Genomic DNA, 19,419 nt, shown 5'->3' with positions numbered 1-19,419 from the left:
AGCAATATCCTGTCATTTGTGAAAGCATTTTTAATTTGTGTGTTGGAATCTCTACAGACCTCCCTTCTCCTTCTCCTAGCTATTTATATCCCCCTGCTTCTGGAGCCTGCTAGCTCCTGGGACTGTGTGTGAGATGTGGAGCTTGGCTGGTGGTATGCATGGATGAAATATTCAGGGGACAGAAAGGCAGATTCCTCCTGGAGATGTTTCTCTTTCTTCCCTCAGCCTGTTTCTTTCCTTTCTCACTCCATTACATGTCACTCTAGGAGTAACTGTTCTCTATTCTTGACAGAAGTAGAATAAGCTCCTGATATCCGAGTTAGGTCATGTATGCATTTACCAAGTAATGGCTCATCCTGTTTGTATAATGCATTACAGGCTGTAATTTACTGCTACTAACAACCGGATTCTGTTCCACATTCGGTGACATTTTTGGTGACATTAGGTTGCAGTCTGTTACATGTCAGATGCATACGCATACTGTACATTGTTAGAGAAAGAAATAAAAAGAGGGAGAAGGAGGAGAAGACCGTTTTTGTTGCCCACTGACACTGGAGCACTTTCTTGCATTATACAATGGGCTCTTTTTTTCTTCCCTGAGTTACTGCAGGAGATATCAAAGGCACTAGGGCTCTTCTTTTTAACCTTTTAACGGAGGACACAACCCTGTCCACGTTCACTGCAACACATCAACTATATCAAAGCCTTGTCAAGGCATTGTGAGTCCGGGCAGCACTGTAGGAAGGAATCGGGCAGTGCACTCTCAGGGAAATTCTCTGAGGCATACCTCGACCCCCTGCGTGTTGCTGAACCATCAATACAGGGAAGGAAATGTAAACCAGTGCATGGAACAATGGAATTGGTTGTGTTCCCTGCCTGGTATTTACATATTCCTATTTAATGGGTCCTTCTGTCCTATGGCTCTGCTCTTATGGGTCCGTATCTACTCTCTAAATAATGAATGTGACTTTATGTAGTGCTTGGATTAGCAATGAAAATAAGACAATGCAAAGCAAAGCAAAAAATGGTGTCCTCTTCTAACTGTGGATGTGTCCAATGTTGTGACAATAAGGAGGGGATCGGTATGAGAAAATGGACACTGATCATTTGGGTTCTCCAGACTGTCAGGCAGAACACCCTTTAGTGATGTTATGACATCCATGTGCAGTATGTTCAATAGTTTATGAATATTTAGTTTATCCAGGAAGTCCCATTGAGGTAAGGAGTAGGACTGTTAGGGTGACTATATTACCGCCACACCTGCAGTCACCAGTCATGAAGGCAGTCTGATTCCAGGTGACCTGTTGGGGCTCGGGGGCAGTATTGAGAAATTTTGAAAAAAATATGTGCCCATTTTTAACTGCCTCCTACACCAACTCAGAAGCTAGGATATGCATATTATTAACACATTCGGATAGAAAACACTCTGAATTTTCTAAAACAGTTTGAATGGTGTCTGTAAGTATAACAAAACTCATATTGCAGGCAAAAACCTGTGAAAAATAGATCCCAAAAAAAATTGAATTTTGTGACTGTACTATTTAGTGTCATTGTTTTATAGATACCATAGTGAGAAAGGATTCATTTCGCAACACCTACGGCTTCCACTAGATGTCAACGATCTTTATAAAGTTGTTTGAAGCGTCTATGATAAACAGAGAGCAAATTAGAATGCAAGGAAGTTGACATGTCATCACTTCATTTTTTTGCGCCTGCGCATAAATCTGAGAAGCGTGAGTTTGTCATCATTGTTTATCTAGACATAGGATAGGTTGTGTGAAAATATTACTGATGTTTAACGTTAAAAATGGACCAAAAGATTAATGCTAAACAACGTTTGAACGAACGTAAATAGATTATTTACTAGGTTTTTTTAGCTTTTCGCGTGATTTTACACCCCCCCCACCACGTTTTGTGGGAGCATAATGAACGCTAAGTACTTGGTGTTATTTGAACATAAATTATGAACTTTGTCAAAAGAAACCACATTTGTTCCGGACCTGGGATTCCTGGCAGTGCCTTCTGATGGAGATAATCAAAGGTAAGGGGATATTTACAATGTTATTATCGATATTAGATGATGCTAACTGTATAGCATAGCTTATTGTTCTTAGCATAGCACCCCGTTTATTGCTAAATGTGATTTCCCAGTAAAGTTATTTTGAGATCTGGCCATTCGGTAGCAATTACGAGATGATAATATATTATTCTTTGAATGACAATATTATAATTTACCAATGTTTTCGAATAGTAATTTTGTTATGTTCACCAGAAGCATTTCAGAGAAGAAAAAAATCTGAATTTCACGCTACTGTAAAATGCTGTTTTTGGATATAAATATGAACTTGATGGAACAAAAAATGCATGTATTGTATAACATAATGTCCTAGGAGTGTCATCTGATGGAGATTGACAAAGGTTAGTGCATAATTCTAGCTGGTTTCTGCTTTTGGTGACGCCTGACCTTGAATTGAAAATGGATGTTTGTACTTTTGTGGCTATGTACTGTCCTAACATAATCTAACTTTATGCTTTTGCCGTAAAGCCTCTTTGAAAATCGAACAATGTGGTTAGATTAAGGAGATGTTTATCTTTTAAATTGTGTAAAATAGTTGATTGTTTGAGAAATTGAAATTATTAGATTTTTGATGTTTTGAATTTCCAGCCTTGTTAGCAATCCCGACTCGGGGTTCATTGCTAACCTGTAGCCCCAACAGGTTAAGTCGCTGTAATTAGGCTTCTCCAAGCTCTGATGCTGCTGAAGGTCATTAGTAGCCTATCAAACTGCCTGGTACTCAGCACTCTATTGTCCCTCTAATCACTCTGACATCAATGCAAATGTAATTAAAAAATCGAATCAAACACTTCATGAGAGCCCATGAGCTCATGTTGTGCAACATTTCTATAGGCTGTGCAATTGAGGGAGAAAACAGAGTGATGGCCTCTATTGAAAAGATGAGGATCCCATCAGCTTTCTATAGGCTAGGTCTACTATATTTATTTCTCAACTTTCCTAATATTAAGCACATTGCTTCTCTTTACAACAGGAGTATAGCCTACCTGGCTGGCATGAAAATGAACCACGGAAAAAACATCCTCCATTCTCTATTTAAGTGCATAGATGACATGTATTTTGTTTCCCATGACCCTGTTTTGAAACAGGTGCATGATAATGGTCAATTCTAAATCAGAACTAATTTCACCCATATATTATATAGTATATGTAAAGACAACACTAAATTAAGAATAGTCTGATGGGTGACAATATTAGTTTATCACTTGTGAATGATGTATTATCACTTGTTAATGATGCCCAGCTTGTGCAGTAAGCAAAGAAACAGCTTGCCTTTTTTTGCGACATTTTCAAATCCTAGTCGCACACCTCATGTAGCCTAGCCCATAGACCTACAGTTGAAGTCGGAAGTTTACATACACCTTAGCCAAATACATTTATACTCAGTTTTTCACAATTCCTGACATTTAATCCTTGTACAAATTCCCTGTCTTCGGTCAGTTAGGATCACCACTTTATTTAAAAAATGTGAAATGTCAGAATAATAGTTGAGAGAATTATTTATTTAAGCTTTTATTTCTTTCATCACATTCCCAGTGGGTCAGAAGTTTACATACACTCAATTAGTATTTGGTAGCATTGCCTTTAAATTGTTTAACTTGGGTCAAATGTTTTTGGTAGCCTTCCACAAACTTCCCACAATAAGTTGGGTGAATTTTGGCCCATTCCTCCTGACAGAGCTGGTGTAACTGAGTCAGGTTTGTAGGCCTCCTTGCTCGCACACGCTTTCTCAGTTCTGCCCACAAATTTTCTATGGGATTGAGGTCAGGGCTTTGTGATTGCCACTCCAATACCTTGACTTTGTTGCCCTTAAGCCATTTTGCCACAACTTTGGAAGTATGCTTGTTGTTATTGTCCATTCAGAAGACCCATTTGCGACCAAGCTTTAACTTCCTGACTGATGTCTTGCGATGTTGCTTCAATATATCAACATAATTGTCCTTCCTCATGATGCCATCTATTTTGTGAAGTGCACAAGTCCCTCCTGCAGCAAAGCACCCCCACAACATGATGCTGCCACCCCCGTGCTTCACGGTTGGGATGGTGTTCTTCATCTTGCAAGCATCCCCCTTTCTCCTCGAAACATAACGATGGTCATTATGGCCAAACAGTTCTAATTTGTTTCATCAGACCAGAGGGAATTTCTCCACAAAGTACCATCTTTGTCCCCATGTGCAGTTGCAAACCATAGTCTGGCTTTTTTCTGGCGGTTTTGGAGCAGTGGCTTCTTCCTTGCTGAGCGGCCTTTCGGGTTATGTCAATATAGGACTTGTTTTACTGTGGATATAGATACTTTTGTACCTGTTTCCTCCAGCATCTTCACAAGGTCCTTTGCTGTTGTTCTGGGATTGATTTGCACTTTTCGCATCAAAGTACGTTCATCTATAGGAGACAGAACGCGTCTCCTTTCTGAGCGGTATGACAGCTGCGTGGTCCCATGGTGTTTCTACTTGCGTACTGTTGTTTATACAGATTAACGTGGTACCTTCAGGCGTTTGGAAATTGCTCCCAAGGATGAACCAGACTTGTGGAGGTCTACAATTTGTTTTCTGAGGTCTTGGCTAATTTCTTTTGATTTTCCCATGATGTCAAGTAAAGAGGCACTGGGTTTGAAGGTAGGCCTTGAAATACATCCACAGGTACACCTCCAATTGACTCAAATGATGTCAATTAGCCTATCAGAAGCTTCTAAAGCCATAACATCATTTTATGGAATTTTCCAAGCTGTTTAAAGGCACAGTCAACTTAGTGTATGTAAACTTCTGACCCACTGAAATTGTGATACAGTGAAATATAAGGGAAATAATCTGTCTGTAAAACATTGTTGGAAAAATGACTTGTGTCATGCACAAAGTAGATGTCCTAACCGAATTGCCAAAACTATAGTTTGTTAACAAGAAATTTGTGGAGTGGTTGAAAATCGAGTTTTAATGACTCCAACCTAAGTGTATGTAAACTTCCGACTTCAACTGTGTGTGTGTGTATATATACTGCTCAAAAAAATAAAGGGAACACTTAAACAACACAATATAACTCCAAGTCAATCACACTTCTGTGAAATCAAACTGTCCACTTAGGAAGCAACACTGATTGACAATAAATTTCACATGCTGTTGTGCAAATGGAATAGACATCAGGTGGAAATTATAGGCAATAACCAAGACACCCCCAATAAAGGAGTGGTTCTGCAGGTGGAGCCCACAGACCACTTCTCAGTTCCTATGCTTCCTGGCTGATGTTGTGGTCACTTTTGAATGCTGGCGGTGCTTTCACTCTCATGAGACGGAGTCTACAACCCACACAAGTGGCTCAGGTAGTGCAGCTCATCCAGGATGGCACATCAATGCGAGCTGTGGCAAGAAGGTTTGCTGTGTCTGTCAGCGTAGTGTCCAGAGCATGGAGGCGCTACCAGGAGACAGGCCAGTACATCAGGAGACGTGGAGGAGGCCGTAGGAGGGCAACAACCCAGCAGCAGGACCGCTACCTCCGCCTTTGTGCAAGGAGGAGCAGGAGGAGCACTGCCAAAGCCCTGCAAAATGACCTCCAGCAGGCCACAAATGTGCATGTGTTTGCTCAAACGGTCAGAAACAGACTCCATGAGGGTGGTATGAGGGCCCGACGTCCACAGGTGGGGGTTGTGCTTACAGCCCAACACCGTGCAGGACATTTGACATTTGCCAGCGAACACCAAGATTGGCAAATTCGCCACTGGCGCCCTGTGCTCTTCACAGATGAAAGCAGGTTCACACTGAGCACGTGACAGACGTGACAGAGCCTGGAGACGCCGTGGAGAACGTTCTGCTGCCTGCAACATCCTCCAGCATGACCGGTTTGGCGGTGGGTCAGTCATGGTGTGGGGTGGCATTTCTTTGGGGGGCCGCATAGAGGTAGCCTGATTGCCATTAGGTACCGAGATGAGATCCTCAGACCCCTTGTGAGACCATATGCTGGTGCGGTTGGCCCTGGGTTCCTCCTAATGCAAGACAATGCTAGACCTCATGTGGCTGGAGTGTGTCAGCAGTTCCTGCAAGAGGAAGGCATTGATGTTATGGACTGGCCCGCCCGTTCCCCAGACCTGAATCCAATTGAGCACATCTGGGACATCATGTCTCGCTCCATCCACCAACACCATGTTGCACCACAGACTGTCCAGGAGTTGGCGGATGCTTTAGTCCTGGTCTGGGAGGAGATCCCTCAGGAGACCATCCGCCACCTCATCAGGAGCATGCCCAGGCGTTGTAGGGAGGTCATACAGGCACGTGGAGGCCACACACACTACTGAGCCTCATTTTGACTTGTTTTAAGGACATTACATCAAAGTTGGATCAGCCTGTAGTGTGGTTTTCCACTTTAATTTTGAGTGTGACTCCAAATCCAGACCTCCATGGGTTGATAAATTGGATTTCCATTTATTATTTTTGTGTGATTTTGTTGTCAGCACATTCAACTATGTAAAGAAAAAAGTATTTAATAAGATTATTTCTTTCATTCAGATCTAGGATGTGTTGTTTAAGTGTTCCCTTTATTTTTTTGAGCAGTGTATATCTTCTTGATTCCTTTCTCGAGCGCACAGATGGGATGCAGTTTATTGAAATGTGTTTCGTTGTGGAAACATGTTACTATCGATGTTCCCGAACAGATTTCACTTGGTTTCCCAAATTAAGCACTGGGTAGCTGCAGGAACAAGGTTGGAGAGCCCATGGCATACAGAGTTTTGGTGGAATATCACCTGTCGGGTAGCGAGAGCATACTCCTCAAACAGTGGTTGATGATTGGCGTGAAATAAGTGTTCTTGTATTTATTTCTCAGCTGCTCATATTAAACACAGCTCCGCTATAAGACCGAAGTAGCCTACAAAACTGACCAGCGGGAAAGCTCGCGGCCTCCATTCCCTATTCAAGTGCATACAGATGACATTAATTTTTTCCCCTGAAACAAATTGTACATATTAGTAAAGACAAGATTAAATTGAGAATAGTCTGATGGGTGAAAATCACTTGATGAGAGAGCTGAGGCAAGGAAAAGAGCGCAAGCTTTTATTTTGCTTCTTTATCAAATCATCAATAGCCTATTGTCGCACCTTGCAGCCCATATCCGTTTTGATTTCCAAGACATTCTAAGGTTTGTATCATTCACAACTAAAGTTGCCAAATAACTCTAAATCTAGCATATATAGGACCTGTTTCAAGCAGGGGCGTAGCCAGAATTATTTTGTGGGGATAGGTCTAGAAAAATTTGGATAGGCATTTTTTTTCTACTTGTTTATTACATTTATTTTGCAATGTGCACCATATATTATTTCGTAATACAATCGTTTTATACTAGTGCATAGTACTTGGTGCAACCTCGTTACATATACAAATAATGACCTATCCCAGCATATTAAAATAAGACAGTAACTTTAGATCAGTTGCCAACAATGTAAAACTCATCTTCAGGCGCACTTTAATCTCGATGGGCTAACAAGCCTATATTTGATGTTACTATTTACACCACGGCGGACAGTAGTACTATAAAAAGGTACCTTACCTTTTAGTAGACGTATCATAAGGCATGACCTACATCCCAAGGAACAGACAGCGAGGCTTTGAGTTGAATATGGTGGTGATTTATCATAATCCAATGTATCTGTCAGTTCACGCTCAAAAGACGGCAAACTGAAGTGGTTCAGCCGGACGCTTGTCATAGATGTGCGAAGATGATTTTTTTTATCCTTGTTGTTGAGAAAAGTCTCTCCACACTGCATGATGTCATTGGAAGTGTGACAATGATCCTTAACAGAGAGTTTATATTAGGGATAATATCATCAGGGCAGCTGTCAAGTACACTCACTATGGAGGAAAAGTCACACTTTCCCATGTTCATTTTGCGACTCAACTGCTGAATAAAAACAGTGAATTCAGCATCCTCAATTGATATTGTATAATGATCGCATGTGATCTTCAGCTGCTCTTTAAGGCCGCAGGTTTGGGATTCTTTGGAAAAGGAGGCTGCCGCTTGCATGATCCCATATGTGTCTTCTTGAAATCTTGAGTTCAACTCAGTAATCTGTCTGTCTAGAATATTGTTTCAATGTTGCCTCAGGTCACTGTCATTCTTAATGCTGGATGTTTTCCCTAATGAAGTTGTGACTACACTGTCTGCCAATTTTACAGGCAGTTTTCACTGCCGTGATGCACTCACATCCCAATTACTAATATCATGCTTAATCATCATCTCTTCAGTTAGCTTGAGAACTTTATTCTCCCCCTGAGTTCTCTGAACGTAGAAATGCTGCTTTTGAGGATTTCAATTAAACCAATACAGTCCGTCACAGATAATGTAGAGCTTTGTAATCCCTTCGTAGCAAAATCACAAGTGTCAAACAATTTACTAAACGTGACTTAACAGGAATACAAACGTATTGTTCTGGATTTGTTGTAAGAGGGCATCGGCTTCTAATTTGGTTTGTCCACAAGCCTCTGAAAACTCTGCAAGAACCTCTAAAATGACATCTAGCAGTAACAGCACTTTACTCACAGACCCTGATTTGAACTCCAACGGTCATCCGTGGATCTTTCTAGCTCGATACATGGTCTATCGGGATGCAACTCTTTCTGTACTTCTATGAATCCAGCATGTCTGTGGGATCCACTCATAAATGTGTGTAGCTGGTTTACTGTCTCAAAAAAAGTACTGACCCGACACTTTTGCCGCGGTGCACGGAACCAAATTCAAACGGTGGGAGTTGCAATGCACATATACCGCTTGCTTAAATGTTTTGCTTTAGTAGGACATGTACCCCTCTGTTTCCTGACATGACTGAAGCGCCATCGAAAAAAAAACCACAGGGTTTGCAACACTTCAAGTATTTTCCAAGAAATTCCTTGTGCAGACAAATCAGCGGTTTCCATTAACCCAACAGCTCTTTCTTTAATCATTCCAGCATGAATGTATCGGATAAATACAGCAATAAGTTCTCGTTTAGATTGATCTTTACAGTGGGGGAAAAAAGTATTTCATCCCCTGCTGATTTTGTACGTTTGCCCACTTACAAAGAAATGATCAGTCTATAATTTTAATGGTAGGTTTATTTGAACAGTGAGAGACAGAATAACAACAAAAAAATCCAGAAAAACGCATGTCAAAAATGTTATAAAATGATTTGCATTTTAATGAGGGAAATAAGTATTTGACCCCTCTGCAAAACATGACTTAGTACTTGGTGGCAAAACCCTTGTTGGCAATCATAGAGGTCAGACGTTTCTTGTAGTTGGCCACCAGGTTTGCACACATCTCAGGAGGGATTTTGTCCCACTCCTCTTTGCAGATCTTCTCCAAGTCATTAAGGTTTCGAGGCTGACGTTTGACAACTCGAACCTTCAGCTCCCTCCACAGATTTTCTATGGGATTAAGGTCTGGAGACTGGCTAGGCCACTCCAGGACCTTAATGTGCTTCTTCTTGAGCCACTCCTTTGTTGCCTTGGCCGTGTGTTTTGGGTCATTGTCATGCTGGAATACCCATCCACGACCCATTTTCAATGCCCTGGCTGAGGGAAGGAGGTTCTCACCCAAGATTTGACAGTACATGGCCCTGTCAAATGATGCGGTGAAGTTGTCCTGTCCCCTTAGCAGAAAAACACCCCCAAAGCATAATGTTTCCACCTCCATGTTTGACGGTGGAGATGGTGTTCTTGGGGTCATAGGCAGCATTCCTCCTCCTCCAAACACGGCGAGTTGAGTTGATGCCAAAGAGCTCCATTTTGGTCTCATCTGACCACAACACTTTCACCAGTTGTCCTCTGAATCATTCAGATGTTCATTGGCAAACTTCAGACGGGCATGTATATGTATTCTTGAGCAGGGGGACCTTGCGGGCACTGCAGGATTTCAGTCCTTCACGGCGTAGTGCGTTACCAATTGTTTTCTTGGTGACTATGGTCCCAGCTGCCTTGAGAACATTGGCAAGATCCTCCCTTGTAGTTCTGGGCTGATTCCTCACCGATCTCATGATCATTGCAACCCCACGAGGTGAGATCTTGCATGGAGCCCCAGGCCGAGGGATATTGACAGTTCTTTTGTGTTTCTTCCATTTGCGAATAATCGCACCAACTGTTGTCACCTTCTCACCAAGCTGCTCGGCGATGGTCTTGTAGCCCATTCCAGCCTTGTGTAGGTCTACAATCTTGTCCCTGACATCCTTGGAGAGCTCTTTAGTCTTGGCCATGGTGGAGAGTTTGGAATCTGATTGATTGATTGCTTCTGTGGACAGGTGTCTTTTTTACAGGTAACAAGCTGCGGTTAGGAGCGTGCTCCTAATCTCAGCTCGTTACCTGTATAAAAGACAACTGGGAGCCAGAAATCTTTCTGATTGAGAGGGGGTCAAGTACTAATACATTAAAATGCAAATCAATTTCTAACATTTTTGACATGTGTTTTTCTGGATATTTTTGTTGTTATTCTGTCTCACTGTTCAAATAAACCTACCATTAAAATTATAGACTGATCCTTTCTTTATCAGTGGGCAAACGTACAAAATCAGCAGGGGATCAAATACTTTTTTCCCCCCACTGTATATTCATCTGCTAGCATGGCAAAATACGTGGAAGGCGCAGAATGAACTTTCATCTTTTATCCTGCACAGTAACAATGATGCTGCACACTCCAGCAACTCGATCTGAATTTCGGGGCTCATAAGCATGGCATAACGAGGTAGCTCATTAACCTTTTGGGGCTAGGGGGCAGTATTTTCACGGCTGGATAAAAAAACGTACCCGATTTAATCTGGTTACTAATCCTACCCAGTAACTAGAATATGCATATACTTATTATATATGGATAGAAAACACCCTAAAGTTTCTAAAACTGTTTGAATGGTGTCTGTGAGTATAACAGAACTCATTTGGCAGGCAAAACCCTGAGACATTTTCTGACAGGAAGTGGATACCTGATGTGTTGAATTACCTTTAAGCCAATGCCATTGAAACACACAGGGGCTGATTAATGTTTTGGCACTTCCTATTGCTTCCACTAGATGTCACCAGCCTTTACAAAGTGTTTTGAATCTTCTACTATGAGATCTGACCGAACAAGAGCCTTGGAACGGTGATGGCCGATTAGACTCTGGCGCGCGAGGTCATGTTGGGTACCCTCGTTCCAAAACGTTTTAAAAGAGAATGCATTCGTCCACCTTGAATATTATTCATGTTCTGGTTAAAAAAGGCACTAATGATTTATGCTATACAACGTTTGACATGTTTGAACGAACGTAAATATATTTTTTCCCCTCGTTCATGAAGTGAAGTCCGGCGGGCTTAGATCATGTGCTAACAACACGGAGCTTTTTTGGACATAAATGATGAGCTTTTTTGAACAAAACTACATTCGTTATGGACCTGGGATTCCTGGAAGTGACATCTGATGAAGAGAATCAAAGGTAATGGATTATTTACATAGTATTTTCGATTTTAGATCTCTCCAACATGGCCGTTTGTCTGTATCGCAAGCGTATTTTTCTGGGCGCAGTGCTCAGATTATTGCAAAGTGTGATTTCCCAGTAAGGTTATTTTTAAATCTGGCAAGTCGATTGCATTCAAGAGATGTAAATCTATAATTCTTTAAATGACAATATAATATTTTACCAATGTTTTCTAATTTTAATTATTTAATTTGTGGTGCTGACTTGACTGCCGGTTATTGAAGGGAAACGATTTCCTGAACATCAACGCCATAGTAAAACGCTGTTTTTGGATATAAATATGAACTTGATAGAACTAAAAATGCATGCATTGTCTAACATAATGTCCTAGGAGTGTCATCTGATGGAGATTGTAAAAGGTTAGTGCATCATTTTAGCTGGTTTTATGGTTTTGGTGACGCCTGTCTTTGAATTGACAAAACATTACACACAGCTATTGTCAATGTACTCTCCTAACATAATCTAACTTTATGCTTTCGCCGTAAAACCTTTTTGAAATCTGACAACGTGGTTAGATTAAGGAGATGTTTATCTTTCTTAGGGTGTAAGATAGTTGTATGTTTGAAAAATTTGAATTTTGACATTTATTTGGTTTCAAATTTGCCGCTCTTGAAATGCACCTGCTGTTGATAGGGTGCACCACGGGTGGCACGCTAGCGTCCCACATAGCCCCAAGAGGTTTTAAGCCTGTTTTGTATTTCTGAGTCATACTTTGAGTTGAAATTTAAGATTTCTAAAAAGTTACCTTTGTTGATTGCCTCTTCGGTTTCTCTATGCCCTCTGAGTGGAATATCCTGCTTTGCACACATTAGAACAATATCTATGACCACTTTAACATGTGCACAGTTTCTTTCTATGAAATCCATGATTGCATCACCATGTATTTGGTTCAACACAGTCCCATGACTTCTAGGCCCGTGGGTCGCCTTGTAGGATTCACATTTTGCAAGGGCACTAGCATGTCATTTGCTATTCTTCTTGCCGCAAGCATTTCTTGTGAGTTTCCAGTTATTAAATCCATCTCATACAAATCTAAATTTGACATTTGGCCCAGGAAAGTGCCTACAAAACTTACAATAAATAGCATATTTTGCTTTACTATACTCAATCCACACAAACTGGTCATACCACCTTGAAGAGAAGCAGCGTGATTTGCCATACTTGAAGGGAACTTTGCTAGTTTTGGTTGACAGGCTGGTTCATTAACGGCAGACAAATCTGTCGGTGGACCTACTGCAGGTTTACCCCCCGCCCGCGGCACCAAGAACGAGAGGAGACGGTTGGGTAGGCAAGCATGCCTGACTCAACATGGCATTGGCGGTTGTGATTGCGGTTGTTTCTATCCTGGCGCCACCTGTTAATGTCTCATTCTGGAAGCTATCGGTAGATTGATCCAAATTATTTTCTGGCACACACTCTTTTTTTTTCCTCCAGACGTCTTTTTTTTTTTTTTTTTTAAACCTAGCGATCGACATTTGGTTTGCCATTGCTAGAACTACTAAATGACCTTAGCTGGTGAGTCAGTTCCAGGAAGCTAGCGTGGTAGAGCTTGATGGCTTATGCCCTACAAAGGTTATCCACGTGACGTTATTCAGGTAAACCACCGTATGATTTTTTAAAAAATGAACCAATAGTCGAAAGCAAACTTGATTGTCGCGGACTATTTCTTTGTTACATTATATTAAAATTACCCATAGAAAATACATTTCACATGCATTTCTTTTAAAAGTATAATAAAATAAATACAAAAAAAATGAATATTGAATTATAATAGTAATAATAACTTGGGGTAGGCCTGAGATCAAACTCAGGCCTACCCGTGGCTACGCCGCCGGTTTCAAGTGATCACGTTTATGCTCAATATAGCCATGTCATATGCGCACCGTAATGGAAAAAAAATCCTTTCCATTTTTTTCCAGCTAAGTTCAATTCTATTCTTCTTATAAAATAATGGCATGGGACTTATAAGCATAGCTCGTCAGTTAAATGAACAAGCCAACAGCCTATGGCATGGAGAATAGCCAGATAACATACAATAGGACAACTCGTATATATGTGATGGTGTATATTAAATTGATATATTATACTTTTTTAGCGGCTTGTGTGTGTGTGGAGGCCTGGAGATGCTAAAAGTGTTTATGTTAATTAATGGTCAATTACCGTGAGACCTGTCAGTCTTTTGCATGACAATAACCTGCTGACAAAATTTCATGACCACAACAGCCCAACTCAGGAGACCTCATTTACCAGGGAGACGTTGTCACTGTTATGTCAGACCAGGTTAACCTAAGTGTTTCTCTGTTGTTTCAGCAGCACCCAGCAGGGTTGGAGGCCATCAGCCCCAGTGAAGAGGTGACTGACATGGAGGACAATGAGGAAGAGGACCTGGGAGTGCTGGACGACCAGCGGAGCATCATCCTGCACCTCCTCTCCCAGCTCAAACTGGGCATGGACCTCACCCGGGTAAGACGGCTGACGCTCTCTGCTCTCCATGTCTTTTCCTTGGAATGTTAGAGCTGGTATGGCCAACACAATGTTTACTGGTTCACTGACTGAATAGGAATGTCTTGATTCCTGTTTTAGGTAGTACAGATTACAGTTATGTACTGGTATGTCCATTTCACTAGCCTGTTCAGTTGAACATGATCATCAATGGCATCAAAACAGTCATGGAATGACAATGAAAAAGCTTTTAGTTCAAATTATGACAAGTGCTCCTCTTTATTACTGTTCACTATCAGTACTCTAGTGAAGTGTCTCCCTCACGTAGTTTCACGGTCGCCTCCCGCCCTGTTTACCAGGTGGTGCTGCCCACGTTCATCCTGGAGAAGCGCTCCTTGCTGGAGATGTATGCTAATTTCATGGCCCACCCGGACATGTTCCTGTCCATCACGGCTGGTGCCACGGCGGAGGACCGCATCGTATGCTTCGTCGAGTACTACCTTACCGCCTTCCACGAGGGCCGCAAAGGAGCTGTGGCCAAGAAGCCCTATAACCCGGCACTGGGCGAGACGTTCCACTGTTCCTGGGAGGTGCCTCGGGACAGAGTGAGGCCCCTCAGGTCTCAGGGCCCCAGGGAACCAGCCTCCAGGGGCCCCAACAACACCCAACAGCAGGACGGTCCGTCGGGGACCGACTGTTACCGCGTTCGCTTCATGGCCGAGCAGGTGTCCCACCACCCACCTGTCTCAGGGTTCTACTGCGAGTGCCCAGAGAGGAGGATGTGTGTCAATGCCCACGTGTGGACGAGAAGCAAGTTCATGGGCATGTCCATTGGTGTGTCCATGATAGGGGAAGGTGAGTGAAAGAATGCGCTTCCGGTTCGTTGAGGCTCAGCTAAAAGCTGACACCATAAGTATATGACTGAGTTCAAATCATATACTTTTCTTAAGCTTATGCTCATGTTTTGGAATATACATGGAGATACAGTTGGTGGCAGTTTGAATGGCATTAGCAACGCGCATGTGTTTGAGGGGTATTTCCTGTGTTTGAGGGGTGCAAAAGTCTTGTCACTTAAATATCGCTGGTTTGATTTCTTTCACTTTACTTTCATACTCTTGCTTGTGCCTGTCGTTTTTTCCCCCCATTTAACGTTCCTACCACAGAAATGTTTGTAATGACCTGTCAAACACACCCATGAAATGGTCTCAATGGAATACATTGTCTTTCCGTTGCAGCTATGAGAACGCTAAAGTTTAGTCTGGGATTACACGCATCGTCGCCACACTTACATCACAAGAAAGAGAAGACAGACAACTTTATTTTGATGGATGTCATTTTTTTGTGGAATTGAAAAAAGTCATTTATTTTACAAATTAGATGCGCTAAACTGAAAAAAAACTTCTCAAAATAAAGACTCGGATTATAGTAATATTATTCCTCATTTCGCAAACAATGTAAAGTACTCCTGTCCATACATAATCTAGAGACGAGCGTGTTGATTTTTATTCCGCGGGTATCCTGCACTTGTTGAATTATGCAACAGAAGGTGACAACAGTAATTAACGAGGCAGTCTAGACAGAGCAGGTGAGTGCAGGAAGGCCTAGACAGAGCAGGTGAGTGCAGGAAGGCCTAGACAGAGCAGGTGAGTGCAGGAAGGCCTAGACAGAGCAGGTGAGTGCAGGAAGGCCTAGACAGAGCAGGTGAGTGCAGGAAGGCCTAGACAGAGCAGGTGAGTGCAGGAAGGCCTAGACAGAGCAGGTGAGTGCAGGAAGGCCTAGACAGAGCAGGTGAGTGCAGGAAGGCCTAGACAGAGCAGGTGAGTGCAGGCAGGCCTAGACAGAGCAGGTGAGTGCAGGAAGGCCTAGACAGAGCAGGTGAGTGCAGGAAGGCCTAGACAGAGCAGGTGAGTGCAGGAAGGCCTAGACAGAGCAGGTGAGTGCAGGAAGGCCTAGACAGAGCAGGTGAGTGCAGGAAGGCCTAGACAGAGCAGGAAGGCCTGCGTGAGTCATAATGCCTGGCGAGTCATACCACAGGATTTGTGCATTCACTTTGGGATTGCTTTTGAAGCACAATGGTGACCCTCACATTTAGAGGCCTGTGTGGTTTGGCATCTTTGAGTAATGTGCCTAATAATTTTTTTAAGCGGACGATATTTTGTGCTGCATTGATTGGTGTTGATTTAAGATGATGTCTGATGTCGAGGTAAGCATGTGTCAATCTGCTCCTGCTGTGATTTGCGGTGACGGTGGGATGTCATGGACAGCACAGTGGGATGTCATGGACAGCACAGTGGGATGTCATGGACAGCACGGTGGGTTGTCATGGACAGCACGGTGGGTCAAATGTGGGGGTTTAGCTAAAAAGAAGATCAATTGTGTCTGTACTGACGCTATTATGAATGCTAGATTGTTATGCCTTTATGCTCTCGACCAAAGACACTATTCATTCAGTGACATTGGACATATAGTACAGTACATTGCATACACAGTATGAAGAGGTGGACAAGGTAAGACCAAAGGGTCGAGGAGAGGGCTCGATTGCGAAGGAAATGTTTCCCACTTGAAATATAGCCAAACGAGTATATGCCAGCCAGTCATGTGATGACCTTCCACATGATTTCTCTCCTGACTCAATTAGGGTGTTTTCACATATAGTCACTTACAGATCTCATTCCTCGTTAAAGTGAACTCTGGGGTAAAATAAAGCAAAACAGTTCTCGTTGTGTTCACACTGCCCTTGCCTTTGAATGAGGACTCAACTCTTTTTGCCAGTTCACTTCACCTATTTTGTAGGCTGAGTCCTCTTTGCATTTACATTGCTCTGTTTAGAATGGAACCAAGATCTTTTCCCAACATTCACTCAATGCACTCTGGGTTTTTACAAAGTGCAGGACAAGCCATTCCATCAGAATGTGTTATCGGACAGCTAGATATATCTACTTACATTTTGGAAGTTAATAGATTGCATTTAGTTAAAAGATGAGACATAATCATTGTAATCAGAAGATACTATTAACATGTAAATATTGGTAACAGAATAAATAGCAGAAGAATACCTTCAGATTAAATAATGCTGTAATCGGAAATTGTACACCCAATGTAGGCTACCGTCCCTTTAAGAGCTGGAATGGATTTTGTATGCCATGTTGCGATTCTCACCAAATATGTTGTCGTCTTTTCACCCTATTCAACCCCCACAATCGAATAAACAGCTTATGAATTTCTGTGCATCCTTGACAATCAATAGGCCTAACCAAAAACAGCCCTTTGTTTGGGGCGATCCTGCACAAATGTCGTCTTCTGTCTATTTTGGCCCTAATGTCAGAGGGTTTATTGCAGTAGTCTAATGGGTGGTGCAGGAATAATGACAAGCAAACCTGGGGAGCTTTGAGTTCACATTGCCTTGAAAAAGGGAACTGAACTCAGACCACCTCTTGAGATGGTCTCGGTTTGGTTCGCTTTGGGGGCTCTTTTGAGGGGTCTGAGTTCCTTTGCAGTATTCAAACTGCACAAAAAATTAAGCGAACCAATTTGAGTTCACAAAAATTGGCTTAAAGGGACCAAGTGTGAAAACACCCTTATACTAGTTAGCAATAATATGTATTTTATTGTATTTATTTAACCCTTAATTTACCAGGTAAGTTGACAGAGAACACGTTCTCATTTACGGCAACGACCTGGGGAATAGTTACAGGGGAGAGGAGGGGGATGAATGAGCCAATTGTAAACTGGGGATGATTAGGTGACCGTGATGGTATGAGGGCCAGATTGGGAATTTAGCCAGGACACCAGTGTTAACACCTCTACTCTTATGATAAGTACCATGGAATCTATGGAGACCACAGAGAGTCAGGACACCAGGGTTAACACCGCTACTCTGACCACAGAGAGTCAGGACATCAGGGTTAACACCCCTACTCTTATGATAAGTACCATGGGATCTATAGTGACCACAGAGAGTCAGGACACCGGGGTTGACCTGTTGGGGCTCGGGGGCAGTATTGAGAAATTTTGAAAAAAATATGTGCCCATTTTTAACTGCCTCCTACACCAACTCAGAAGCTAGGATATGCATATTATTAACACATTCGGGTAGAAAACACTCTGAATTTTCTAAAACAGTTTGAATGGTGTCTGTAAGTATAACAAAACTCATATTGCAGGCAAAAACCTGTGAAAAATAGATTAAAAAAATGTGAATTTTGTGACTGTACTATTTAGTGTCATTGTTTTATAGATACCATAGTGAGAAAGGATTCATTTCGCAACACCTACGGCTTCCACTAGATGTCAACGATCTTTATAAAGTTGTTTGAAGCGTCTATGATAAACAGAGAGCAAATTAGAATGCAAGGAAGTTGACATGTCGTCACTTCATTTTTTGCGCCTGCGCATAAATCTGAGAAGCGTGAGTTTGTCATCATTTTTTATCTAGACATAGGATAGGTTGTGTGAAAATATTACTGATGTTTAACGTTAAAAATGGACCAAAAGATTAATGCTTAACAACGTTTGAACGAACGTAAATAGATTATTTACTAGGTTTTTTTAGCTTTTCGGCGTGATTTTACAACCCCCCCCACCACGTTTTGTGGGAGCATAATGAACGCTAACTACTTGGTGTTATTTGGACATAAATTATGAACTTTGTCAAAAGAAACCACATTTGTTCCGGACCTGGGATTCCTGGCAGTGCCTTCTGATGGAGATAATCAAAGGTAAGGGGATATTTACAATGTTATTATCGATATTAGATGATGCTAACTGTATAGCATAGCTTATTGTTCTTAGCATAGCACCCCGTTTATTGCAAAATGTGATTTCCCAGTAAAGTTATTTTGAGATCTGGCCATTCGGTAGCAATTACGAGATGATAATATATTATTCTTTGAATGACAATATTATAATTTACCAATGTTTTCGAATAGTAATTTTGTTATGTTCACGGAAGCATTTCAGAGAAGAAAAAATCTGAATTTCACGCTACTGTAAAATGCTGTTTTTGGATATAAATATGAACTTGATGGAACAAAAAATGCATGTATTGTATAACATAATGTCCTAGGAGTGTCATCTGATGGAGATTGACAAAGGTTAGTGCATAATTCTAGCTGGTTTCTGCTTTTGGTGACGCCTGACCTTGAATTGAAAATGGATGTTTGTACTTTTGTGGCTATGTACTGTCCTAACATAATCTAACTTTATGATTTTGCCGTAAAGCCTCTTTGAAAATCGAACAATGTGGTTAGATTAAGGAGATGTTTATCTTTTAAATTGTGTAAAATAGTTGATTGTTTGAGAAATTGAAATTATTAGATTTTTGATGTTTTGAATTTCCAGCCTTGTTAGCAATCCCGACTTGGGGTTCATTGCTAACCTGTAGCCCCAACAGGTTTTAACACCCCTACTCTTATGACAAGTACCATGGGATCTATAGTGACCACAG

The 19,419-nt window shown here is 41.7% G+C and overlaps 1 protein-coding gene across 2 annotated transcripts in view; it reads left to right on the top strand.

Moving 5' to 3' along the window:
* LOC106588203 (oxysterol-binding protein-related protein 10) overlaps positions 1 to 19,419 on the top strand; it is a 156,453-nt gene that overhangs the window by 123,742 nt on the left and 13,292 nt on the right. Inside the window, exons 8-9 of one of the 2 annotated variants that reach the window (XM_014176964.2) lie at positions 13,845 to 13,994; positions 14,333 to 14,828. In XM_014176964.2, coding sequence (XP_014032439.1) covers positions 13,845 to 13,994; positions 14,333 to 14,828 — 646 coding nt within the window. Of the gene's footprint in view, positions 1 to 13,841; positions 13,995 to 14,332; positions 14,829 to 19,419 lie in introns of both variants that reach the window. The other variant, XM_014176963.2, reaches the window with a different exon arrangement.

The sequence above is a fragment of the Salmo salar genome, chromosome ssa27 (assembly GCF_905237065.1).
Source record: "Salmo salar chromosome ssa27, Ssal_v3.1, whole genome shotgun sequence".
In the NCBI taxonomy this organism is placed as follows: Eukaryota; Metazoa; Chordata; class Actinopteri; order Salmoniformes; family Salmonidae; genus Salmo; species Salmo salar.
The sequence above is the reverse complement of the archived record's forward strand: the minus strand, read 5'-3'. Positions and strand labels throughout refer to the sequence as shown.